This window comes from Lineus longissimus, chromosome 9 (genome assembly GCF_910592395.1).
Source record: "Lineus longissimus chromosome 9, tnLinLong1.2, whole genome shotgun sequence".
NCBI lineage: Eukaryota > Metazoa > Nemertea > Pilidiophora > Heteronemertea > Lineidae > Lineus > Lineus longissimus.
The window spans coordinates 14,612,189-14,639,638 of record NC_088316.1 but is presented as its reverse complement, the minus strand read 5'-3'; the positions used below and the strand labels follow the sequence as shown (position 1 = coordinate 14,639,638).

At 41.4% G+C, this 27,450-nt stretch overlaps 3 protein-coding genes across 6 annotated transcripts in view; 2 read left to right on the top strand and 1 right to left on the bottom strand.

The window, feature by feature from the left end:
- The window catches only part of LOC135493249 (glycine receptor subunit alpha-4-like), a 32,626-nt gene extending 25,592 nt beyond the window's left edge, over nt 1–7,034 (top strand). For all 3 annotated transcript variants that reach the window (XM_064780387.1, XM_064780386.1, XM_064780385.1), the window contains 5 exons: nt 3,425–3,645; nt 3,824–3,906; nt 4,151–4,288; nt 4,760–5,217; nt 5,683–7,034. In XM_064780387.1, coding sequence (XP_064636457.1) covers nt 3,425–3,645; nt 3,824–3,906; nt 4,151–4,288; nt 4,760–5,217; nt 5,683–5,922 — 1,140 coding nt within the window. In that variant the 3' untranslated portion in view covers nt 5,923–7,034. The remainder of the gene's footprint in view (nt 1–3,424; nt 3,646–3,823; nt 3,907–4,150; nt 4,289–4,759; nt 5,218–5,682) is intronic.
- Nucleotides 6,811–13,163, bottom strand: LOC135493252 (C-C chemokine receptor type 7-like). 2 transcript variants are annotated; one of them, XR_010448215.1, is made up of 4 exons: nt 11,016–13,163; nt 9,429–10,693; nt 7,590–7,810; nt 7,050–7,322 (listed from the first exon to the last, which is right to left on the bottom strand). XR_010448215.1 is itself a non-coding variant. In XM_064780389.1 (3 exons), the coding sequence occupies exons 1-3, from the start codon at nt 8,219–8,221 to the stop codon at nt 6,811–6,813; spliced, it is 1,032 nt and encodes a 343-aa protein (XP_064636459.1). In that variant the 5' UTR covers nt 8,222–8,360. The 2 variants fall into 2 exon arrangements, 1 of the variants encoding a protein (XP_064636459.1); XM_064780389.1 differs by lacking the exons at nt 9,429–10,693; nt 11,016–13,163 and adding an exon at nt 7,923–8,360 and having other exon boundaries at nt 6,811–7,322.
- Nucleotides 13,164–16,674: 3,511 nt separating this feature from the next.
- Nucleotides 16,675–27,297, top strand: LOC135493251 (uncharacterized). The gene is made up of 6 exons (XM_064780388.1): nt 16,675–17,628; nt 23,861–24,068; nt 24,395–24,630; nt 24,993–25,117; nt 25,320–25,451; nt 25,648–27,297. The coding sequence occupies exons 1-6, from the start codon at nt 17,377–17,379 to the stop codon at nt 25,919–25,921; spliced, it is 1,227 nt and encodes a 408-aa protein (XP_064636458.1). The 5' UTR covers nt 16,675–17,376; the 3' UTR covers nt 25,922–27,297.
- The last annotated feature ends 153 nt before the right edge of the window (nt 27,298–27,450 follow it).

Sequence of the window (27,450 nt, the reverse complement as noted above, 5' to 3'; positions counted from 1 at the left end):
CTGCGGACTAATCACACCGATTCTATCGAAAAAATATCTAATTTATTTACGGGTTTTCTGCAGGGATTTTAAATACGGTGTAACCATAAAAGAGTGGTTTATAATTCTTATCGTTTATGAGAGAGCTCGAACTCTCTACTTAGGTGTCTACCTTGTTACACATATTATACCATTTTGATGAAGAAGCATTGCTCTGGCTTTATCAGTGTCCTAAGGGAGTGATTACAAAGCTGATAATTTGCCAGAAACATCCTAGGCAATTCGCGTAATTGCCTAATAAATAAAACTGGTCGACACCGGAGGAGGTCGCTAGCCATATCCGCACTTGCCCCAAATGACTTGGCTAACCATAAATAATCAAAAGAGACCTGTCACTTCCTTTTGGAAGTATCTTACTCGTGTCTCATTCTCGTGACAAATTGCGCCGCGTAACATATCGGACGTGTTACCTCATAAACATGCGAATCGGCGCTTAACTAAATCAAACCGACGTTCTTGGTAGTTTCATCCAACGCTGTCTAACTGTGAAAAAACTGTGGCTTATATGGTCTGTTGGAAAATTCCGACCTCTGCAATTTTGGTTATATTGTGAACTGATGTTCGAAAACTTGAAGCTTCTTTCCTCACTTAATACCGAGACAAACCTGATATAATCGCCTTTATGAATACATGATTTAATAGCATAAATAATTTGCAAGAATATGACCACAAATATGACTGTATTTTTTTTTCTGTTGTTATTCTGTCGTCGGCTGTGTTTACTATGATTTGTTTGATGGGACGAGTTCCATCAAAGGCATGCAGACTTTAAAACGAGAGAATAGCCTTTATACTTATCAAAGTGGTGAGCACTCTCGATGGAGGGCGATATAGCAGAATGGTGTCCTTTAAAGCTTTATCCACAGAATGGTTGCAGATAGTGATTTGTCAGACATTTTGTCTGGATGTTGCAAATTCCAGACTGACAGACACCCCATTACTGAGAGAAGAATGGCCCAGACAGCATAGTTTATAGTTACTTCGAAAACCTCTCTAAATGCAAATGCATGCCCTCCATCACTAAATGTATTGAAATAGTTGAAATTAACACGAAATGAGAATGTCAATTTCCTTAAATACCACTCCGACATAAATCTCAGGATGTCAATGAACAACTTTGGGGAAAGCTCGGTAATGACATCATTCCGTGTCCACTATGATACTAAACCGGCAAGTACGAGTCTGGCAAATATCGGAAAAGTACGGTATCGGAAATTAGATTACGTCTTACGTTACCTAAAGTTACCTAAATCCAATAGCTAATCACGATGCCTCTTAAAGAACGGAACTATCGATCTGCCTTGCTGATACCTTCTTCAGCAGCAAATCTGTGATTTGTCTAAACATGTATTGCCGAGACACACGGCCACAGCAAAATCGTTTACATGTACATGGCCACACTGTACACTCATAGAATTAAAGGATTTTGAGCTTATGAAAACCTTTTCCGGCCAACACAAGTATGCACAACGTAGGTTTTTCAGCAAAATAAAAGCATAAAATCGTTTTCAGAATCTCAAAACCTTTACTTCTAAGAGTGTGCGGTTACACAAAATAGTGTTTGTGCAGATTCTGTGCTGGCTCAACAGTCTAGATGATTGAAACAGACTCCACGCAAACCACCCTCAGTCATTACCAATACTTTATGAGTTACTAAAGAAGAAGACACCAACATCATTCACCGTATAGGTTTTGCAGATTTTATCTGCATTTGTAGTTACTGCACGTTCGCGGCCGCAGTGTAGTTTCGAGAGCCTCAGATTTTTTGAGTGATAAATGGCCCATTTGCTGAGCGACAACAACTGATACACTCACTGATAGTTTGAATCATTAGTTTGTTCAAACTGGTCATTTAACTCACACGTGAAGCATTTCGCAAGGGATAGATTCACTACTATCTTTACTAAATTCACAGTTGGTGTAATAGTAACTACCATACCAGATTAGTTGCTTTTACTAAAAATTTCAAGAGTGCATGCAGTAGCATTTCACCGGGCGTCCGTAGAGAATTATAAAGAAGGGGGCACATGGCAGTGGGGAGGCGGCTATTAAAGAAAGATATCTGCCTCGTTAACTGGGGCATTGAAAATTAAAGGAGTTCGCCACAAAATAAAAGTGACCAGATGCGCACTCCAGCATGGTTAAAAATGTATTTTGGCGAAGAGGTACAATATGGCTATACCCTGTTAAAGAACTCGGCGCACCATGTGATTGAAACATCCCTCTCGGCGGGCTGTTGACGACTTCGCAAGAAGCTAACATTTTGATTATGGAGCCAATACTCATCACCCGAATTTGATGAAACTCAAAACAAAGTACACACCATAATCTGTCACGCATATTGCTGAAGGTTACGATTCTAAATGCCTCAAGTACCATTAACCAAGTAACGTCAAGCCGATGAACCAAAATTAAATACACGAAGAGGCCCTTTGTCAATTTCTTTTGCCTTGACTGTCACTTTTGGCAGTTTTTGCAAATTGTGTAATTGATTTCAGTGTACATGTACGCGTTAGGGGGATGGACCGCGTTTACATTCGATAGGTTTGGAACGTGTGAAATGTACACCACATTTCGACCAGCCTGCAGAAACGGAGTCCAGAAGCGTTAGCCATTTAATATCTGCTTTGAGTTTGTTGCCTCTCTGGTCGATTGTTGGGCAACTGGTGCGTTCAACTTCGCTCAAATTTACATTGGACCCGCGCTAAAAAAAAGCAGAAGCACCATACATGCATATGGCAGGCACCATTAATATACAAAGATTTCTGAAAAGGTCCGATTCCTCTACAACGTGATCGATGCTTCCCGATGAATTTTGCCCCAGTTCGGAAGAGCAGATTCAATGAGAGAACTGTCAGATGTCTTGAGGGTTTGTACATTTGAGATGTTCATGTAGACCCGTCCACATTGGCCGATAGAAATCTCCTATACCCGGCTCCTATATAAATGGACCTTTCGCTAAACTAATGTGCATGTACTTTCTAGATCGATGGACAGTCAATACAGAAATTCCGGCCAGCGGGTTACAATATTTTTGTATGCATCTTGACAGTGCATCATCATGCCGTGCACGCACGTATATTGCGCATTTGTCATTACCCACTGAACTTTCGAATATGGTCTATAATTATTTGGGCACATTAGTAGATTCTTATCAGAAAACCCTCATGACTTACTAACTCCTAGATCATCTGAAGGAAACCCATTGACTTCCAGTCAAGTAAGATTTTCATCAACCAAGCGTGGTATAATGCATATCAACGTACATGTACATTGTATTTGGTTGGTTCAACAACTAGAGATGGGTATGGCAAGAACCTTATTCCAACCTTCTTGCCGATGCGGAAAGCAAGGTGCTACGCTACAAATATCTTTTTCCTTCCAGGATTACTCCGTGAACGTGTACCTGCGCCGAGTCTGGAACGACAGTCGCCTGGCCTACTTCCCTGACTACAACGAGTCCATGACCCTAAGTTACATGCACAAAAACATCTGGAGCCCGGACTTATACTTTATAAACGAAAAAAAGGGATATGTTCACACTATAACGCATGAGAACCGTCTCTTGAGCGTCAGTCCTTATGGCAAGATCACCCTGAGTGAAAAGTAAGTCTAGTCTCACTGTTTTAGATAATGTCATCCCAGTAAGGCAGGGCAACATATTGTATGGAATCTGAAGATGAAGAATTTCAGGCGAAATTTAAAAATTTTAAAAAAGGGAAGTTTTTGCGGGCTGTGACTGTCATTTGGAATAACAACAAGTTCTTATCTGTTTTTGTTCCAGAATGTCTATCACCCTGACGTGTCATATGAATTTGGAGTTTTATCCACATGATGTCCAAGTATGTGGCATGTATATGGAGAGTTGTGAGTAGCTCAACCTGAATTCGATTAACTTCTTGTTGACCTGTTTCGACTACTGACCTATGTCACTTTGGGTTGCTTGACAACGCAATAAAGTAGGCAGGTCATCGTCTTCTTCCCCATCAAATACATACATACATACGTAGTCCCGGGGGCAAACCAGACCCACGCCCCAAGCAGCAAGATTGATATGTTCTCGCCAATGCCCTTATTCATATTCAATACCTACATTCTTCCGTGTTTTCAGATGGTTATACAACGCAGGAGGTGATGTTTGATTGGCTACCCGGGGACAACGCCATCCATAAAAATGATGATTTAGAGTTACCCGAGTTCACGATAGGTGAAATAAAATGGGGCAATTGTACGAAGAATTATTTATTAGGTAAGTCAGTAACTACGCCAACCGAATCAGAAAATGGAATTTGGGTGTCCCTGTTTTAATAACGTGGTATTCTTATTGTTAGTAAATCAATGATACAGTCCCGGCGGACTTTACCCTTACCAATGCTATTAGCTGATGGCTTGTTACCTATTAGCACAACGCCTTAATCAATTAATTGAGGTCAAGATCAAAGAGTTTCGCCAGCATCTAACATGGCCGTCGGGAACTGAATCCAAACATATAATTACATGTATAATGAAATGTCATTGTTATCCCAACTAATACGGCTAATGAGACATACTTTGACCGATTACTAGTGTCAATTTTCAAATTAGAACTATCAATGCGAAAGAAAATTAGGACAAGATGTAATCCCTACTGGACTTCAGCAAATTACGTAGGAGGGAGCATGAAACACGATTCATCGCTCGATTACCTTGGTGACCAAGTATATGTCTTCTTCTCTTTCAGGATCATTTACGTGTCTCTACGCCAAATTTTATTTCAAACGGGAAAGTGGGTATTACATAATACAGACCTACGTGCCTAGTATTCTCTACGTCTTCCTCTCATGGGTTAGTTTCTGGATTGACTACAGAGCGGCGCCAGCGAGAATCTCACTCGGACTCCTAACGGTGGTTGCTATAACCACCCAGAGCGCAGGCGCGAGGTCACAACTTCCTCGAGTGTCATATATCAAAGCAATAGATGTTTGGATGGCGACTTGTCTGACTTTTGTGTTCGGAGCTCTGATAGAGTTTGCCATTGCTAATTTCTTTGCCCGTCGAGCGGAAGCCATTAAAAATAGACTCGAAGAAGAAGCGAAACAGAGATTGTTTATGTCGGAAAATGCTAATTCTACGATGGAGATGGTTGAGACGCCTATTGACGGGTCTGGCGATAATAACGATAGGAATACGAACCATAAGGTAAAGTTAATCAGGCCAGTAAGGGTAGAATAAGAAGTTGGAATTGAAGAGAGCGAAAAAGCTGTATTAATTTATCTTGTACAGTGAACTATTCAAGGTAATTATTCTTCTGATCATGCCCATCCACTGTAGTGTTACAGGGACCAGCACTGAAACCCACCAGCCACCGCTAGGCATTATGTCTACAGCTTCAGGTTGGTTTGCCTAATGACATTACAGTGCCATTGATTTATTATCATTATTATTATTATATTCAAATATTGCCAAAGAAAACAAAGAAGAAGAACTACATCAGCCAGCGAAAAACCTACAAGTCTTTAGCAGGAGAAGCCAGCAAAAAACCTAAAGGTCTTTAGCAGGAGATGCTCATCAGTGCAGTGGCCATCTACGCTTAAGAATGTACCCAGGTCCGAAGCTGGCGAACATGAACCTCCAACCGAAAGATAATGATTACCTTTTTTTCAGGCCTACTACGAGGAAGACGAAGTCAGAGTCAGACTCCGGCACAGTTCGACAGGGACGAGTCTCCAATCGCACTTCTCCCACCACGCGGCCGCCAATAGAAAAAACGATGCGTGTGCCGCGTTTTACGACGGCGCTGATGCCACGGATTTTTACTCTCGCTTTATGTTCCCTCTCGCCTTTATTGTATTTAATATAACTTATTGGATCTACTACACACAGTCGACACAGAATACGAAATGATAAGAAACTCACTCCACACAAACATTCTTCTCAGTGATGGAACCAGAGCGAGAAAACCAAGATAGCACAGCGAAATCATGTGTACCATATCATTCCTGTGGAAGTCCGTCAATACAATTTAATACATCTAATCGTGAAAATGATTGTATAGTTGTATTGCCCGGGAAAGCGGTTGAGATGGAATGGTCAATTATTGGTAGATCATCGGTCTTCGACCCGTACTCCCGAACCCTGCAACAAATCCGCCTCTTCCCTTTGATTCAGGTTTAATCCAGAGTTGGCGAGTGCGTGTGTGTGAATTGTTGACTGCATGAGATGGCCTTGGGTGATCTTGTCAAGCTGATACCAATGGTGAGAGGTGCAAGGGTAAGATCAAGAATCTCTTCTTTGGAAACATTCGATCATCGTATATACTTAAAGATTATGTCCAGTCGCACAAAATCACATTTCGGCATTGTTGATTTGAATGAAAAACTACATTTTATAGCTCCATTCTCGCGGTATTTGGTGAAACAAACAATTTCGGTGTCAATTCCTCAAACTAAAAACATGAAATTTGATATGAGAAGGTGCGGCCTAATTCTTGTGTGTGAACGTGTTTGTTGTGTGTGAGTGTGCGTATAATCGGTGTCAAACCAATAATTGGTCGTGTACAGTTGTAAAGTTTTGGTAATAAAACGTCGTATTTCTCCAAATGCGTGTCATGATTTACACTGGACTCACTTGCAAATTCCAAGACAACAATATAACCCACAGGATTCCTTATTTGTTTGACAGATTTCGGAGACTGTGGGCGATAAATGCCTGTCTGAAAGAAGAAAAATTAACCCGTGGCCACCATCAAGAACTACAAAACCTACGAATCGCAGTAAAGCACCACCACCAACACTAATACGATGCTTGTTTACGGTAAAAGATTGCAAATATCTGCTTAAGGACAGCTTTGGTGTCATTTCTGTACCGCCTACCGCCACCTAAGCAGTAAATGTAAAAATTGCAAGCATAGTTACTGATCCACACCAGAAATGTCACACCATTCTCCAACATGTAGCGTAGATTCCAATATGGCTTCGTCATGTCATACCGAGAGCTGACCTCGGGAATTCCATGGATTAAATAATGAAACCGAAGCGGAAGTGACGTCACGATATAGCCGATACAGACGCAAACTAGCATGCGCGTGAGATGTTGTGTTTCCGCCTTCTGTTGGTTGTCAATTTCTGCATTTGTACCCATTTTGAGGCGATTCTTTGACGCTTGCTTTACTGTCACGATTATAATGAAATTGCTTAAAGTGATCGTGGTAAAAGGGAGGATTGTACCACACACAAGTTGAAAGGAGGACGTCATTATCTCAACGACTTCGTTTTCGGGAACAGAAAGAATCAACGTTTTCACACCTGAAAAAAGGATTACATTTTAAATGATAGGTCAGGACTTCGGATGATCCACATTCTTCCTCAATCATCACATACTATGCATAGTCCACTTCACGAAAAAATTCACTCGTCGGATTTGTGGTGATTTCACACACAGCAAATGCAGCAGTTAAATAAAATGTAACACCAGTGCTTCATCTAACACCATCTACAATACATTCCTCACCAGAATCGTACAAACCATTTGAAGCAGCAACATACAGAGAAAGGCTAGAAAGGCCTACCTACCAGTCACTTCGTTATCTACGAATTTGAAGGTATAAAATGTATTTAGATTTAGAATGGCGATCACCACAAATCCGCCAATGGTGACTTTCTTGGCCCTGCTGATGGTACAGATTCGTCGTGCGGCCATCGGGAAGCGGACAGCTATCAGGCGGTCAATGGACATCACGGCGAGGACGTAACCTGATATCATGGCGAAGGTGAATTGGAAGTACCATGACAGCCTGAAAAACATATAGCATTAGCATTTAGACTACTTTAGCACAACGGGTGAATTTGCACTTGCATCAGCATCTTTTGAGACAACCATGCACCAGATGGAGTTTTGGTGCTTACTTTAGTATGATATCCTGATGTTCGCTAAAGTACCCATGTGGATCATGATAACTGATTGGAAACTGCCAAACCATCTGCATCAAGAAGAGGGAATCGGCCACCGATAAACCTAACATGTAGGTACACGTCGAAACGTTTCTGTTATGTTTCTGAAAGGCGACCATTCCCGCCAGAATGTTTCCCGGAATGCCAAAAACAACTGGTACGATCCATAGATACTTTGTAATGAGCTGGACAGCCAGTGCGAGATGAGGGTAGTCTTCCAGAGAAAGTGATCGAGTTTGCCAGGTCGAAGTCATGGTTTAAGAGTCGACGGGTGAAGAATGTTGTGACGATGTATGTCATGCATTATGCATTACATGGCTCATTTCTGCAACATCACCGCGGCAGAGACCTTGAGTCACACAAGTCTTGTTCAGTGTTCTACTGGCTGCGGACGACGCTTGACTTGTATTGCCAAAAACATCCTAGAAGACCCGGCCAGTGCAGGAATTCTTCAGTAGATTATCACAAGTCGAGGCAATACCACAGCAACCGTTGTGAGTAAACGACCAGATATACTCTATTCTATCATTTATTTTCCTGAACGCTTACCCTATATGTACCTCTCTGACCTATTAGTCATGACCAGTCAGCATAAATGAGCGAGACCTTGACAATAGTTCCAGGCGCTGCCGCTAGTGCGTATACTAGACTAGTTCATATAATACCCACTAGCGGTAGGATCTGTTACTAAGATGGTCGTACATTTTAGTCTCTTGCACTGGATGCATGTATTATTGATAGTCAGTCTAGAGTCTTTCAATATGAATTTAGAATTTAAATTATTGAAATGCTTTGATCAGTCTGAACACCAAAAGAGAAATCCATTCGAAGCTGCCCGGGACAATTGTTAAAAAGACGACAGTGCACAACAGTGTAATGGTGATGGGTAGTTTGTGCTGTGTCATTAATGTTTAGTTTGGCGGGTCACCATCTTTATGAACTCCGTGACAAGGTTTGGAAGATCCCATAGTACCAAGTCTGAGGATATTTTAGTACGTTCGATAACCAGTGCAGCGCAAGGGGTAAGCACCGGATCTCGCACTAGCCCCGAGGAACGATGAAGTAGCGAAAAAATGAGGGACCCAGGACCGGACTGAGGGTGCGTCTACGCTAAAACAAGCACTCGCTAACCTCACTGACCACAGTTGTCACTTATTTAGTTAAACTTATTCCATTGCCTCATCATTTTGCAAGAGAACTGCATTGTGATGCGATAAAAGATTTGTTGAGATTCGTTGATGTCGTAAGGCCGGCATTTGCAGGATCGTTTTCCATCTTTTAACGAAAGGCTTATCCGCTCCACCGAAACGAAACGCTGTAGCGCTTACTCGCACAGGCACGGGGGAAGTAATCGAAGACGCTGCTACGATGTTTTATAATCTCGTTTGGCTATGGCTCTTGAATGAACAAAAAAAGAGGTAAAACTCCTCGTTATGGTTTAAAACCAGGAAGGACACGTACCACAACATTGCTTCTGATACAAAATAGGAAAATGTCTATGAGATGGCAAATGTGAACGAATCATTTTAACCAGCAAGTAACTACTGGAAGAAAAATAACTCGTTTTATCTATTTATACAACCGAACAATGCAGTTGTAACTTGATGAAACCTTTTTCTGCGGTTCACAGAATAGACCAAAGATAGAAGAGTTGGTTTTTTAAGAGTTGTTATTCATAGAAGAGTTATCGATTTTGAACAGGTCGCGAGCAAAAAAGTGTTGACACTATTTTCGTGTATCACCATTGTTGTATCTGCTGCTTTTGAAACTGTTTGAGAGCCAAGCTAAGTAAGTAGATTTACCCTAAAGCATTTCACCGTATAAGTGTATACTTGATGTTTAGGCAAGACCTTCCCCTGTTCATTTGGGTGTATGATGAGATTCAGTAAGCTGGCTTGTTCAGACATGGTCCCGTTACAAAACCTTCAAGCAACCGTAGTGAATCTGCGTTGCATAAACCCTGTTGGTCAGAAGCAAGCATTTTACCGACAATAACAACACACCATGTACCAAGCAAATATGCTAAATGTCTTGCAGGAATCTCATGCGTACACTGATTCACGTCCAAAAGAAATTTTGACCGGAACTCAACCCAACGGAAGCAGCGTAATCATACATGAAGATATCCCGGCGTCCCGTTTCTTTGGAGGCACTTTTGTCGAAAGTGTGCCTAACGAAAAATTAGCACAATTAAAGATTCATGCCATATCTTGATACTTCTTTTCGGCAAAATACTGAAACTATCTGCCTTAGGACAGCTTTTGTGTCTTTTCTATACCGCCTTCCTCCGCCGAGGCAGTAGATGTAGAAATTACAAGCATAGTTAATGACCCACACAAAAAATATCAATGCATTCTCCAACATGTAGCGCAAATTCCAATATGGCTTTGACATATCATACATCACACTGACTTCTGGGATACCAATTATCAAATAATGAAAACGAAACGGAAGTGACGTGGCGATGTAACCGATGCAGACGCAAATGAGCATGCGTGTGAGATGTTGAGTTTCCGCCTTTCGGGGATCTTTCGAGTTGTCGATTTTGGCATTCGTACCCATTTTGAGGCGATCCCTCGAGGCTTGCCTCACTGTTATGATGATAATGATGTTGCTGATACATATAGTTGTGAAGGGAAAAATGGTCCCGAGAACTAAATGGAAGGTTGATGTTAAGATCTCAATTGCCTCATTTTCAGGAACGGATAAAATCAACGTTTTCACACCTGCAAAAGGAAAATAATGGGTACATATCGTTGTGCACATCTTCCAGCAGAATCTTGAAATTACTACCAATATATGCACGACAATTTTAACTATGATCTCAAAGACACGTAACCAGCAATGCCCTTCAACCACTGGAAGCCTTGACACATTGAGAGGCAGAATGCCGATACAAGGAGCCGATGTTGGCTCATCAAGCGCCTGGGGAGTGTCCTGAAGGAATATCCAGTTCGCTATCCGGAGCTGGGTGATTTTAAACAAGATAATTGAAGTCAATATTCTTTTATGCAGTTAAGTTTATTCGATTTAAATTCCCCCACTTACCACTCAAATCAACATATTTAAAAGTAAAGAATGTGTTTAGGTTCAGAATAGCGATCACCACAAAGCCCCCAATGACGACTTTCTTAGCCCTGGTAATGGTGCAGAGGCGACGTGCGGCCATTGGGAAGCGAACAGCTATTAGCCGATCAATGGACATCACGGCAAGAACATAGCCCGATATCATTGCGAAAGTGAATTGGAAGTACCATGAGATCCTGCAAAAAGGAAATTAATCATACCAAGTATAGATCTTGGTCATATTGATGAAGGCATATGCTGGCGGCACCAATATAGATATGCCGTACAACAAACAAAACAGTCATAATGACCAACCATCAGCCGTTAGGATTCTATGCTTTTATTGTGAAGGTATACGGACCTACTCGCAGGCTTCATCGTCTTCACTTTAGGAAAGGAAAAAGCTTTGTTGAAATTCCAAGAAAGAAACTCACATTTTTAACGCATTTGTAACAGTATCTACGATATCAGGTAGATAAAGACCACTCACTTCAATATCATGTCATGTTGTTCGATAAAGTATCCTCTGGGAACGTAATAGTAACTGAGGGGAAACTGCCAAACGAGTTGCAGTAGAAACAGCGTGTCCGCCACTGACAAACCTAACATGTAGATACAAGTTGAAACGTTTCTGTTGTGTTTCTGGAAAGCGACCATTCCCGCCAACACGTTTCCTGTGACTCCGAAAACGGCGACGACGATCCATAGGTACTTTAAGATCACGTCGATGGCGAGCCGTAGCCCTGGGTATTCGTCCACAGATGACAATCCCGTAAAGTCAGAGGTCGTCATTCCACAGAAGTAGTCAAACACAGAAAATTGTAACTTCTAGACATTCATTTTAGCGCTTCGTGGTGAGTATCTCGTATCCGACCATCGGGACCATGAGTGCGTGATACGATACCCGCTAGCGGTAGGAACTACTACCAGGATTAGTGAAACCGCGTTCCGAGTAAGACGCATCTTGACCCTCAACGTATTGATTTTGCTCACCTTCCATGTATGGGCGGAGGCTACGGAGTACCGCTGGAAGTTCAGTATGTGATCCTTGCACTGACTAGCCTGAACACCATATAGGGAAGCCGTACGAAATCATTGCAGTCGTAACATCTAGAACCTATTTTAACATCATACTGTTTTAGGCATGACAAGTGTTTTTATAAAATACCATATCATATCATCTGTCAAAAGCGAATAAAAATGTATAAAGATAGATGATCTAAAAATGCACAAATTGTGGTAGATATAACGGTACGGTTATCAAGCATTTCACTGAGAGAGAAAAACTGCCGTCCAAATATAGACTGATCGTTTCTGCTGGCTTGGTCAAATTTTGAACTTCGACAACTGAATTGGTCAGCTGACCAATTTCCCAGTCATAGGTCCTGGACCAAGCCAAGTTGTTCAAATTGGCCAACTTATGTTTTGGCTGAACTAATTAATGGCGGAACATATTGCTGTAGACAAGGAACAAGGTTGGTCCGAGTGTAGAATCTTGGCGAACACGCTCAATCAGCATCAGCAGTAGCTTGTCTGAATACATTTACCAAAGAAGACGACTCATAGTTCAGCTAACGTAAACACAGATGTTTGTCTCTGACGCCTATTGAGTAAAAGAGCCCGGGACTTCAACTCTTGGCAATAGTATTTCGAACCTATAATGCAACACGTAGGGCCAAGAACGTAGTCCTCGCACCCGTTTATTAGACATTCCCTCTCCCGACTGATGATGAGCTGGATATTTTCTCAAGCACGGTAAAATACTGAAACTATCTGCTTGAGCACAGCTTTGGTGTCATTTCTATACCGCCTCCCGCCACCTAAACAGTAGATGTAAAAATTACAAGCATAATTGCTGATCCACACAAAAAAGATTACCGCATTCTCCAACATGTAGCGTAGATTCCAATATGGCTTCGATAAGTCATACAGTGCACTGACCTCTGGGATACCAATTATCAAATAATGAAAACGAAACGGAAGTGACGTGACGATGTAACCGATGCAAACACAAATGAGCATTCGCGTGAGATGTTGCGTTTCCGCCCTTTGGCGATCTGTCGAATTATCGACTTTTGAGCCCATTTTCAGACGCTCCTTTGCAGCTTGCTTTACGGTGACGATTATGATAAAATTGCTAATGCATATTGTGGAGAAAGGGAAAATGGTTCCCAAAACTAAATGGAACGTCGACGTCAAAATCTCAATGGATTTATTTTCAGGAACTGATAAGAGCAACGTTTTCACACCTAAAAAGGAGATGGAATTAGACCTTCGGATGCGCCCATTCTCGGGCGCGATCCTATCTCTTGGTCCCTTCGCTATCTAACCAGCAATGCCCCTAACATTTCGAACAACTTTGGAGGCATTGATGGGGAGGTGGCCGGTAGGACAAGGGACGTCTGAGGCGGAGTTTGCCTTGCCAGCTTATGGTGAACGGCTGGAATGGCTGGAGACGAAGTCATGATCACAAATTCTCAAGCCATCCCTCTCCACCTAAATTTGAGGTGTTATGAATGCATGTCAGTGCAGAGGGAAAGAAAAGCATTGTGATACTTACCACTTAAATCAACATATTGAAACGTAAAGAATGTGTTTAAGTTTAGAATGGCGATCACCAGAAAGCCCCCAATGACAACTTTCTTGGCCCTGCTGATGGTACAGAGGCGACGTGCGGCCATCGGGAAGCGGACAGCTATCAGGCGGTCAATGGACATCACGGCGAGAACGTAGCCTGATATCATGGCGAAGGTGAATTGGAAGTACCATGAGATCCTGAAAAACATAGAGCATTAGCGGCGCTGCTGTATCAGCAGTGCATGGTCCGTTATCAACCTCGCCAAGCCCTCTACCATGTCTACTACAATCTGCGGGATTTGTTCAGAATTTCATGATGTGAGAACCTTGTTGTCCAGACCTGACCAGAGGTGTTCACCTCTCCCACACTGACGCTGCCATCGTAATGGCTCAGTGTCAGTGCAGAACGGAAGACACCAAGGGCTGGACCCTTGGCGACCTCTTGTTAGCCACGTGCTTCGCGCGAGCGCCAGTTTCGGAGCCAGACGTTTAGAAACCCTTTTGACAACACTCTACGTGGCTTTAAAAGAACGATATTTCAAAAAGATTGTCAGCACTTACTTTAATATAATGGCCTGCTGTTCAATGAAGTAACCTCGAGGGTCGTGATAACTGAGTGGAAACTGCCAAACAAGCTGCAGCAGAAACAAAGTATCTGCCACCGATAAACCTAACATGTAAGTACACGTCGAAACGTTTCTGTTGTGTTTCTGGAAAGCGACCATTCCGGCCAACACGTTTCCCGTAATCCCGAAAACAGCGACGACGATCCACACATACTTGATGATGGCTTCAGTGGCGAGGAGTAGCTCCGGATACTCCTCCACAGATGGCGATGTCGTTTCCTCGCGAGTGGTCATGGCTTTAATGTCGAGAGGAGGTTCTGTGCCAAAGAATGAAAAGCAATGCCATGAACCGGGCTTTAGCAATTGTCATTCTCCAGTACCCAAGCATGCGAAGACCTCGCAGAGCTGGGGCTTCAGTTTTTCTGTTTTTTATGAGTTTTTGCCTTGTAGGCATAGCATCCGCCGGTCAGCATTATTTCGGGAAGGCTCATTTGCCAGCATGTTAACCACCAATGTTTTGCATCTTACAAAGACGTAAAAGAGGACCGGCTACATCATTAGAAGGAGCTATATACGACCATAAAGTTCAGGGTGATTTGCCTTGATGAGTATTCCTTTCATCTACGTCCATCAGCAACTATACAATGCTTCATGTTGAAGATACTGAGTAAGTGCGGAACTTTCGATAGGTAACACAGATCCAGCGAAGAGCATCAAAACAACCTGAGGAACAACAGGTTTCTACCAGCGATGTACGTGTTGCGTCCTAGAAAATTCGTTCGTTCATCAGCAGTCGTACCCGAGAAAGAGTATAACAAGTATATGAACATCAATCTTGCAAAGAATTGCAATTTGAACGTGGTGTGTCATGGTGTGTCAGGACCGCTTTCTTCTATCAATATCCACTAGATGAAATTTACATGTATATTCAGTGAGTATTTACACAATTAGAAATTTCAAATTCGAGTTTGAATTTTTGAACGAACGTAGCAGGCCTTTGAATTTGAAAAGGTCGCCGTCCCTTCTGTGTATGCTCTGTGATGATCAATGTAAAAGTCGAAGCCTGCACATAAACGTCGGTACCCAGATAGATATAATTTGATCCTGGTAACGGTCGAATAAAATTGGTATCATCATCATTATATAGCCTATCAAAGCGCTTCATAAAAAGGATGTGGGGAGGTCACTTCTGGTTTAGAATTACATGTAAGCGGTGTACGCAACATACATGATTAAATGTAGATACGTCGATTGCAATGGGAAAAAATTTCACCGAAGCTTACATTTGAACCAGTTTTTACCGGCAGTTTACAGCGCGTTCTCAAATCCTGGATGCCAGAATTCGATACGCAGTTGGCTTAGTAGCGCAAGAGAAGCTCTCGTCCACGAAATGCCAGTGCTAGATTCCTTGCGAAGTTGCCAATGCTGTACTTTGTGTACAAATCATATGACAGCATGACGCAATGATACTGCAGTAACTCGTTATGGCCCGGTCACAAGAACGAAAAGGTCATTAATGAGGCACGAGCAAAATCACGAGGTGGCAGTGCCGAATGATAATTCGCATAATGCATATAGATCATCAATCACATGACGTCCGGAAAGTATAATTTACCCTTTTAATGAATTAGGATATACTATTAATAATTATTCCATCATTATTTAGTTGTACAACAACAATCATACGATCTTTAATAGCTATCGCCCTACGTTCAATTTCCGAATGTGAAGACCAATATTACGTAGTTTTGATGATTTCCATGGAAAGCATTCGAATTGCATTTTCATCGTTGCTACAACCACTAGTTTCAACAAATGTTTCGAGTTAACTCAGGTTCTACAGGTAAAGACCAGTGCCAGTTGACTCGAAAACATATTCTTCTTCCACATCGTACGCCGTATCTGATTCTCTGCCAAAAGATAAGCAAGTGCTGGTTGGAAGTAAACAAATTAATAAAATGTACTGCATTCTGACCACGTGATCAAGGGGTGCACACAGGACGGTTTACAAACGATGGATCGTAGTACTTTATAAATATACTAGTATTCGAATTCCAGGTGGCGAAGAAGACCTTTTTTTATTTACATGTGTGCCTTTTCACTTCCATTGCATGTGCTTCTTTTCACTTGCTAGCGACACCTGTTAACCACGATAATTGGTAGTATGCCAATCACCAATCTCCCTGACAGGTGAGAAATACGGTCTGCGACGGTGTTTCTTTCACCACTTTTGGAAGATATAGCTTCCAATATCTCTTTTATTAGATAAGACTCCTATCGGTTGTCCTGCACACAGTTCACAGGTAAATCAGGCATTTGACCCAACATACCATTGCAAGAGAGTTGTTTTCGCAATCTAAACAGCAAAACAAGCAGAGAACAACGCAAAAAAACACAAAACGAGTTGAAGGCCTACTTCAAAAATACTTTATTTTGTATGTCATTTACAAAAGAAAACCATTACAAAATGACCTGAATTCGCATTCAAACCAATATATCTGCAAAACATTCTGTGAACATTTCATATTCGTCGGTAATAAAGTAAAATAGCACCACGTTTGTGAAACTTGCTCTGATGTTACAAGCGATTACGTATAATTCGTGTAGATTTGGAGTTAAGGACTTGTTGACTTATCTTAAGTCATTCCATATCGATTTGACCCTAGATACTTATAGCTTTGAACTGATATATTGGGCCGACTGTTGGAACTAGGATGTATTAATTACTGTTTGATCTAGTTTTTAGTACGTGACGTCGACCGCCGGCAATACCATGCTGGAGTACAGAGTGACGGGTCCCGGCGGCCTGTGGACGGACCAAGGACCACTTCATTTCGCGCAAGAGCATTGTCAAGTTAACAAGTCCGCTAATAGTCTACCTGGATAAAATCGACCATGCTTTTCCATCAACGGGGACCGTAATCCGATATTTTCTTATATATATCAACGGGGAACATCCATAAAGTTCTGTAACTTGGATATTTCGCAACTTTTACGAGGAAAGTGGCAATCGCAGATTCATCTCGTGATTGTAGAGCAGATCCAAAGAGCACGTTGTTGCAGCGAGGCTGAATCTGTCGTCATCGACAGTCTCGACACACAAGGAAGCTGGCTAATTTAAACTTGTAGTTGACCACATCAACAACTCTGAAGGAAAGGATAAGACGCAGTTTTCTCGGCATCAACAAACAAATTCGTATATGGGTCTCGGGAGGTACAGACATGTTTTCAGAAGCGTAGTCCCAGGCAAAATGTCCGGCCGGTATTTTGGATTATCCCCCGCCTTTCTTGCCATGGCGTTGCTGATCTCACTACAGATGTGTTCATGTTTCGTGCTGCGGGAGAAATCTGACTATAAACCATACTATAAAGGTAACAAAGTTAAGCCAGTGTACAAGAAACGTTTGAAGGACGATCTTCTTGGATATGACATATCAGAACCGTTGGATGTGGTAAGTGATCGTAATTAGCCAAAGAATTTACCGAATTAGGCCAATTTAGGCCGGCAACTTTACTGTCTTCTGTCTTATTAGGGAAGGATGCAACCAATAATGGAAGTTGCCAATTTATAAAAATCAGTTTGAATTAACCACTTAAGGTCGAAAGTCATTGACAAATAAAATGACGCATTAAATCTGGCAAGGGTAATGAGTGGCCATCGCACGAACTGTTGGTACGTGTATTTCCATTAGATTGGCCCATTATCTCTTCTGGTAAAACAGCTTTGAAGCGTCTTTGATGCGGCCAGTAGTTTTCGAGTTCATTTATCTTATCTTTCTTCTTCTCATTATCTGTCAGTATGCTTTGTTCTCCACTGTTTTTCCATTTACATTGGTATCTGCGGGCCCGAACTTCTGCCGTATATCCTGGGGCAAGGTTAAATTCTATTGAATTATCATTGATTGTTGACTTGACTTAGCGAAGTCAAGCAGACATGTCATTCAAGGTTCTTGGTCAAGTGGTACCCTTAAAATGTTGTGTACATGGAGGTGTCATGACTTGTTGGTATACCAAAAGTCTTTGGCAAATGCCACTGTCAGACGAGTTTAACAGTATTTAAGTCGGCCATACCGATCTAATGTCGTTGTGGGTATATCCATCCTTGAAAGGAGAAGACGTTAGGATTGACATTCACTGCCAGTAAGTCGGTAAGATATTTGGACAACGCCAACTGGCCAAGCATTCGCCACTTTCCTCAAGCAGTAATTTGGGACTTCCCGACTGGTATTGACTAATCAAAAGAGAGCTATCATGCTTGATTGGTACAGACAGCACGGCCATCATCACATAAGGTTTTTTTTGATTGGTCGAACCTGTCATCTGACAGGAAGTCTTACATGATTTCTGCTTGAGGAAAGTGGTGAGAAGAACACGTAAATTGATATTTCAGACTGTTTGAATCCTCTGACAACTATATAAGTGACGACTTCCTTCGATAGCATATTACATACGTCAGTCATAAAATGTCGGCCTTTCTGAACTAAACATTTGCAGACGTAATCTGGTCTTCTCCAAAGTGCATATTTGTTGATGTATGGGTACTTTGAGCGTTTTGAAAGCGTGGTCTAAGTCTCACACGGGGAATATATTGATTAGCCAGGTATGCCTTAACAAAAACATGGTTATTCACTGAGTACTTACAGTCAAATGTTGGTTGGTTTTTCGTATGTTACAGAGTGCTCGTATCAATATTTGTTGGTGAGCATGATTTACTAGGACAGGGAGATACCAGTAATACCTATGTTTGTATTGGTAAAGACTTGGAAAATGTTGTAATTAGGCAGCTTCCTACTACTTTAATTTCGAATTTTTATAAATAACATAGTATATGGAAAATATTACAGTGGCTTACCGATGACTGTGGGCAATCCGCCGGCGGTCATACTGAATTTTCAGCGGTATTGCCCCCGTACCGTAGCCTTCGCCCACGTTGTCTGGAGGCTGAGGAAATGTCAATACATTAAGGGGGGAGATGCCTGCAGTGAACGAACCCGATACAATCCGTGTTCAGGAGAAAATGAACAATATTTTCAATTCTAAACGAACATTGAAGTTAGATCGATCGTAGACTGCATACTTCATGTAAAAGTAAAAATCACATTATTTGAAAAAAGGTATGGCAGTATTCGGGTTTCAGTTGATGCCGTCTTTTTTCTCCTCAACGGGATGGAGAGAATGATGGCCTCAAAAGTAGTTGTCATATAACACCCATGCTCTCGTTTACTAACCACGAGCCATTACTGATGCCATGACACGTATAAAAACAATTTCAAATTCCATTAACCTTCAGATAACAATGAAACTAGGACTACCGTTTTTTAGTAATGGTATAGGCAATTATCATATCTCCGCGACATTTGCTTACATATTGACCACAAACATCAACAATTTCCATGTTCTTCATGATGTTATCTTAACGTATTTCGTCATTTATTGTTGTAGTCGATGGTTCTGTTGCCGTTGTTGCAATTTTAATGACGCAATTATTTCCGTGTGTGGGAGTCTGCAAATACATGTAATGCTTTAATGATAGAAGTGGTATAGCAGCATTGTATATTCATGAACACGCCAGTCACATACACGGACTTCTTTCGTCGGTCAACAATAAATCGGAGCAGCTAACACAAATACTATTGGAAAACATTGCAGGGTCGTCTGGCTGGCCCAGCAAATCTCGATATATCCCCACCACCCGTATACGGACTCCGTCTTTGTCTATGCTTTTGTCGTTCAATGCATCATCTCCTTATCAATTCACCGCGTTTGCGTAAAAGCTAAATGAAAATTTGAGAGATATTTCTGATTGCTCTTCTCTATAAATGTTATATATGCAGTGACAAGAACAGTAGACTGAATCTTCACGAGACATTGTTGCAAAAATGTTTTGAAACTAGGGGAATCTAATAATGCCTACTGGCAAAGTTTGGTTTATTTGCCACTGTTAATTTTTTATTAAACAATCCGTGGTATTAAGTGATTTCCTCTGTCCCAGATGCAAGTAGTTTGACACAAACAGAGAATGAACTCTAGACCTCCGATCGTCTACCCTTGCCCCATGATACTTGGGGACAAATCAATGTTCTCGTGTTCATTTTGGGACATAAACATTGCGACACAAACAGCATGATGTGGGTTACATAAACATTCTGATGGCTAAACAGATTGTCTGCCTTTGGGCTATTTTTCCATTTCGTTTCTCACATATTGTTTTCTTTTGTCATTACCACCACTTCTTTTGACACAGAGGTTAGGTTTGGCCAGGTTGAGGTATCCCACCGATAAATTGCCCAGTGACTCTGATATAAACTATTATAAACATGGTTACTCTAAACTAAGCACTTGTACTTGTAAGTAGTGATGTTTGTTTGAGTACGCCAGCTATTTCGGACATTTCGAGCGTAAAGCAAGCAGGTAATTTTAACCTAATTAGTATCAGAGGGAGGTGACGATAACATTTCCAAGTATAAAAAATAAGTGGTCATTATATGCATCAAAGAATCAGGTCCGATAACGATGAAAGATGTGTTGCAAACATTTAGCAGGGCATGCTATGGTTGTGTTTCATGGTTACTTGTTATTAACATCGAGGTTATTCTCAAAACCAGACACGATATTCGAGCCTATTCTCTCTATTACTATTATGATCAAAATTTCTCATTGTAATTCATGATTATTTGGGGTGGTCTAGCAAAGTTCACGCACTCACACATTTCAAATCGTCTTTATTGTTAAACACAGATTCCGCGTCAATATAAACTCTTGACCACGAATTAAGTGTCATATGCGTCATTGTATTTGCACTTAGACGGCACATGTACCGCTATTTACTGATAGGAGCAATTCAGACATTTCGACCCCTTTGAGAGGGGCACTTAGGATTTCAAGAATCATTATGAAGGACACTGCTCGTGAGACGATGGGAGATTTTGAGTATCTATCCGGAATTCCACGTAATATCATAAATTCTGTGTCGTATACATCGGTAGAAGCCCTTTTTTCATCATTGTAAAAAACACTACAAATAGACATATCTGGCTTCATTTAGTCAGCATCAGTAGGCCCACATGTGATTGGAAAAGACTTATACTCAAAACTTGCTTGATATCATTGGCAAGCTGTTGAATTTTACCCTAAAACAGCGTCGTTACGATGACTTGATTTGGTTATTTCACAATCACAAGATTAATAGTCTCCGTCAAAGGAAACATACAGTGTGTCTAGTGGCCGCTCGGATCTTTGGCTAGCGGTCGCAAGGTCAGTGGCTCGATATATCCCCACCATCCGTATACGGACTCCGGCGAGGTCTCCCCACCGTGTTTGTAAAATTTTGTTCCAATATCAAAATGGTCGTTTCACCTGGATGTGGTTATCTCTTTTCATTTGCCCGGAATGGCTTCAATGAAATGCCACCGAAAGAAAAGAAAGTCCTTCAGTTGCCTCAATTACAGGACGCTGTCTTCATAATGACTAGTTATACAAACACATCATCATTTATTTTATTGGCTATACTATCTCTCAAGTAGTCGTATAACAGTCTTGTTGTCTTAAGATGTTATACACCGGTCTCATTTCGAATAAAGAGACCATGTCTAATAGGTGCCATTAAGATACTTGAAACTCAATTCAAAGTCGGCAAACCATTAAATCTACATGAACTTTTAAATCTATTGAATCATTCCGATGGCTATCTACAAGTTGAATTTACGTCGATTATCTTAATCAACAGGGTTAGAGATAACCCACGAGATTTATCTGTGTATTTCTCATAGTCAAGGGTAAAAGAATGAATTTAAATTGGTGCTGAAAACTGAACTTGACCCGTCTGGCAGAAATCATCTCTGCAGCATTACAACAATACCTGAAACCTTAACTTGACCCGTCTGGCAGAAATCACCTCTGCAGCATTATGACAATACCAGGTAAATGAATCAATGATTTACAAGTTGTCTCACCTAATTTCCCCTCAGGGTTTCTTGTGTGCCTGCAACTACGTTCCCCAGTTAAGTCAAGGGCCATTCGCTTGAGTCCTTTACGAAGCAAACGACCATGGGATGATGCTGTGAAACCAGGGCACACTTGTCAGGCACGAATCCTCGAAGGACCGCTCAGAGCCACAACCGGCCGATCGGCCTGCGTCTGTCCCGACGAGGTAGTACATGTATTCCGGCATCACCGAATATGAAAATGGTATTGCATGCAATCATGAGTCAATAGGTAAACAGCACAGAAGCGAGTGAGATTTTCACCAACATTTTTGATGTAAAGCTGTGTGTACATCATTGACAGAGCGAATTGGGAAATTATTGCTGAAACCAACAATACCATGCGCAGGTGGAAATAGCCCGATCCGGCTACCGCATGTCCATCGAGGAGACATTCGGAGAAAGAGTGTGTGCCTGTCACTATATGTGTGTTCTTCCACGGCCGATATTGTTCCAACAGGATAATTTACTTACTTAATTCCTCAAATAACCTAGTGAAACAGCTGTGAAAACACAGTTGATGCATTCATGTAGTGAATGAACACTTGACTTTGCTGTGACATGTAAATACTATTGTCTAAAGTTTACAAAGTTTCGATATCAAACCACCCTCCCGCAAATCTAATGGCGACCGCTTGATATCGAAACCCGCCGTGTCAGGCAGAGGTGATCGAAGGTGACACGGGATGAAACACTACCGTGTTGGAATGTGGCAAATATTTATAAGCTAGTTAAGAGATAGGGTCGTGGACAAAATACCGGTAACACTTTTGGGGATATGCCTGGGCATTACTTTCCTGGGCATGTTGAATTCCGAAGCTCTTTTACAGCCGTAAAAAATGTAGATTTGTTTGCCGAAACATTCAGTAGGCCACTTTCCAGTTTCAATGTACAATTCACTGAGTACCTTTTTCTATGTCTTTGTGATAATCATTTAGACATGCTGACAGCGGGAAATGAACTACTGACACTGCAAGGATACTTCCTGGTTCCGAAGCATTTAATATTGGGTGTAAAAAAACGTCATGCTACTTTCTAACTTGAATATCGCTTTCAAATATTTTTTTCGAAAACTATTTACATGTATCGTATAGAAATGAAAAATTGTCGCGATAGGATTCCCCTCATTGTTGGGAAACACTGAAAAACATTTAAATAATGGAAAGTGCACTGTAGACAATATGCCCAAAGCAGATGTTAATATTTGAGATATATGAAATACTAGACAATGTTAATCGAAAAAAATAAGTGATTTTTAAAAATCAAACCCTTTAAAATTTTCAAATCTACATATGATGCTATGCACTAAGAACTTAACATGTGCTATTCTGTAAGTTCCCTCCACCAAAGTTAAACTTCGTCTTGGTTTTAAGCTATGTCATATACAATACTATTAAACCATTTTGATGTACAAGTGATTTCTTAATAGGTTTTAATGGCCATTTAATTGAGCATAACAACTTCCTACTACACTTATTGCATATTCAGTTTTTTCTTGCTTCTTTTCTGTGGCCAATAATAAAAAATAGCCCGGACATTCTATCCTAGGACAAACCTCTGTACACCGTAAAGAAAGCTTATCTGCCGATCATGCAGAAGAGACATCTTTCAGGTATTCGATCCGACCGAAAGGGTAGGCGACAAGTCGCGTTTATGGATGTGTCCCCTGGCTCTAATTAAACTTCCCATTATTTACTCCCAGGTTGAAATGAAGCCCGTGTCGATATACCAGTTCGAGACGGAGCTAAGCAATGCACAGGACTACAGAGATGTGTTACGGATCTTTTACGGGAAGCATTTGTCGGACAACGTCGTGGATGAGATTCTCGAGGCAGACGTACCATACGAGAAACACAAGCATCACCGGGAACACGGCTACTCATCAGATCGGAGGCACGACCTCCGGAGAGGTGAGTTGGAACTCGCCTGGTTTGATGGGGGTTTGGGGAGACAGGGTGTCCTTGTGGCGATTTCGGTTGTGGAAATGGTATACTCGAATACTTGGAGGCTGAGTTACCGTTTCACGAAAAAATATATGCATGTAGTTACTTTGATCACAAACTCTGCTGATATCACTTACAAAAGCTTGTATTCAGCACTCGGGGAGAGAAGTTACATAATATTCTACATACAAGCACAGATCTAACAGTAAAATGGCTTATCTGTCTGATTGGAGGGACGATTGACCTGGGTATAATTTGGAAGATCAGAGTGATGACCTATTGATCTTTTTCAGACTATGAAGCCGCGGTAAAACATATGGACGAAATGAGGGACAGCGAACTCACAATGTGCAAACCCCGGCCAAAGGTGATACACATGCAGGACAATCTGAGTATGGGCACAAAAATATTGTTCTGGCCAAAGTGTACGACGGTGTATAGATGCGAGCAGGACTCTGGTTGCTGTGGCCACGACACCGCCAGAGTATGCCTGCCCAAAACAGTCGAAAGGGTCGCCAAGCCGTTTTTCGTAAGTACACATTCTTAGAGATATCTAAAAAAGTAAAGGAGCCTAATACATTTTTGATAATATAGATCAATGCTGATATATTTCTTCGTCTACAGCGTAATTTGATATTGCCTGTCTTTTGTAGTGTACGTGTACTTTAAAATGTACGTTCGAAACGGTACAGCACATTGCAGTGCTTGGCCTGCCGATTGACACAAAATCTACTAAAGGCTATCGGTCAGAGTTTTACTATTCAACGCCACGGTCCAATCCTCTTGCGAACATCTTTGTCTATCGCCAGAACCATGAGAACGGTCAAGTTAAAATAGCTCGATTCGCATGTTTTTGTCATGAGAATTGACCAATATTGTTTTGTCTTTCAGGTGACAGAGCGCATCATGGGTACAAATCGTGTCAAACCACGAGTCGAGCGCTTCACAGATACGTTCGTCTTCGAAAACCACACATCGTGCGAATGCCAATTTAAATCAACGCATTTCAAGAACAAGTACGAATCATCTCATATTTCTGTTGGAATGGTTAACTGCTGAATTCAGTAAACAGTTTGTGTCGAAAGGTCATATTATATCTTGTAAAAAGGTATCATCGTTTCCCTTTTACATGCAGTTTATTGATCTACACATTCCGTGGTGATAATGATAGCTTTTCAAATAGCTTCGTTTACGAATGATTTTTCTTTCCTCATTCAGATGCAGCGAATGTCCTTTCCCATACACATTGACCAAGGGACCCCCTGACTGCATATGCGACTGTGACCCAGGAAGCATCGTCTGTATGGAAATCAAAGTGGGGAACCGGTCGTTCGATGAGAAGCCTTTACAGTAAGTTACCTTTGACCTACTATATTTCAAAATCTTTGTCTCTCTCATTTGGCCGGCCCCAAAAGGCGCCTACGATGACACCAACTCTCTTAGAAATAAAGATGTTTGACATTTTGAAAAACCGAAATAAAGACCGATTACTTTCAAAATTAGTTGCTGTCTATTATCCATTAAGTACATGTTACTTTCCCATCAGATGCATTAAAGAAGAACTGTGCCAAACGCCACTCTGTGCATACGGCAACTTTGGCACGAGGAGCGTGCGGTCAGGGTATTGCCCTGCGAAGAAGAAAGAGCTGCCCTCCTCCGACCAAGTATTCCAACCACTAGACGTGCTCCTGGTCCGAGAAAAGGAGATGGACAGGTCATATTTCGACAGCCTCGAGAATGGTAGCGGGTTCGATGATGACATGGAAGACGATGAATACGGTGAAGAGACAAATTACCTTGATTACAGTCACGAACCTTAGCGACTTGCTTCGAAAATTTCCGGAGCTTATCGGTTACACTCGGGTATTTCCGTCCAGGCTTTGAACTCTGTCGGGAAACTTCGTCAATTCTCAGCACGATATAAGCTCGAATGTTATGTATAATTCCTGGGCGGTTACAAACATGACGTTCAAAGAATACAGCGAACGCTTGCTTACATCGATGTCCGGGTCTTTGCCTGTCATTGTGGGACACGCTGACATGGTTGAGACACCTTCTGATGTAAAAAAATCTGCTGAAAAGTCTGTTTATTTTACGAACGTGTGCCTTATTGGGGATAAGGGATGCTTTACCCAGTTCCTTTTCGTGTTATACGTAGATCATGGTAAAAATATACATGTATGTAGCTAAATATCTTCTGCGGAATGGCTCCGAAAGTGAATGTATTTCGCAATAACAAGTTTTTCTGTGTTTACTTCACGATAACATGGAAACAGTCTGAATTTTGGAATAAACAAAAATTGTGGTATACCGATGGATTTGTGAATGGGGATAGAAAAAGTTCGCCTGGAATGTTAACCCACCTTCGAGAGGTAGAACAAGACGGTCTCTCTGTTGGTATTCGACTTATCACTTTATAACCATAACTATTTATTCGAGAACTTGTAAATAATTCGCTGGTCAAGAGTGAAATTCTCAAACAACAGACTTTGGCTTACTTTGTGTGTCGCAGGTAACATGAATTATTACTAAAATCGCCCTTAAAGTCATACTTTGAGCAGAAATTCCTAGCAAACATCCACTAATCGGCGTTTTTTATGGCAAAAGCTGATGCTAAATTAGACGTATCATTATAAATATGTTCTTATCACCTGATTGATTAGAATTTTTCGTGAAGACACTTGCGGGGGATGTTACTTTTTGTGTTTGTATGTTTGTCATCAATGTAGCTATCAGATGAGATAAGTTTCTGATTGTGTAAACTAACGTAAATGCGTAGTGGTAGCATATTAATGAATCACAAACTTTGCGTGCAGCACTGAGAGGTGACGTGTCGGGAATCGGTTGGTCACCCGCATCACGATTGGAGGCTCGAGCATGACATCATGCCTATTTCCGAACGACGAAGCGTAATGAGCGCTGATTGGTCGAGGATCGTGTATTGGTTCCCAGTCTGCTCACATGGGGCGCTGCATTCACTATTTGTTTGCCAAGCCACATTGCGCCAGTGAGGAAAGTCTATTGCATTTTTTGCAAGATTGTCAGCAGGAGTTGCTTGCTATCAAAATCGCATTGCGACTGCACTGCCCGTGTGACGGAGGTTGCCTTCTTCGTGCTTTTAGGAAGCAGAAAAGGCAAACACTGTTTGATCATCTGTAAATTATGTAAATAAATGTAGTCGATATATCATGTATAACTGTGTCGATCTTCTTATCTAAACCACTGAAACTCTGCAATCATCGGTCAGAAGAATTATCGCATGGCCCGATCTCAATTATGGTTCACTAACACCTCATCAATTCCTTCAGTGTCTATAGATCGGTCAGTTTGGTCAGAGATTTGACACATT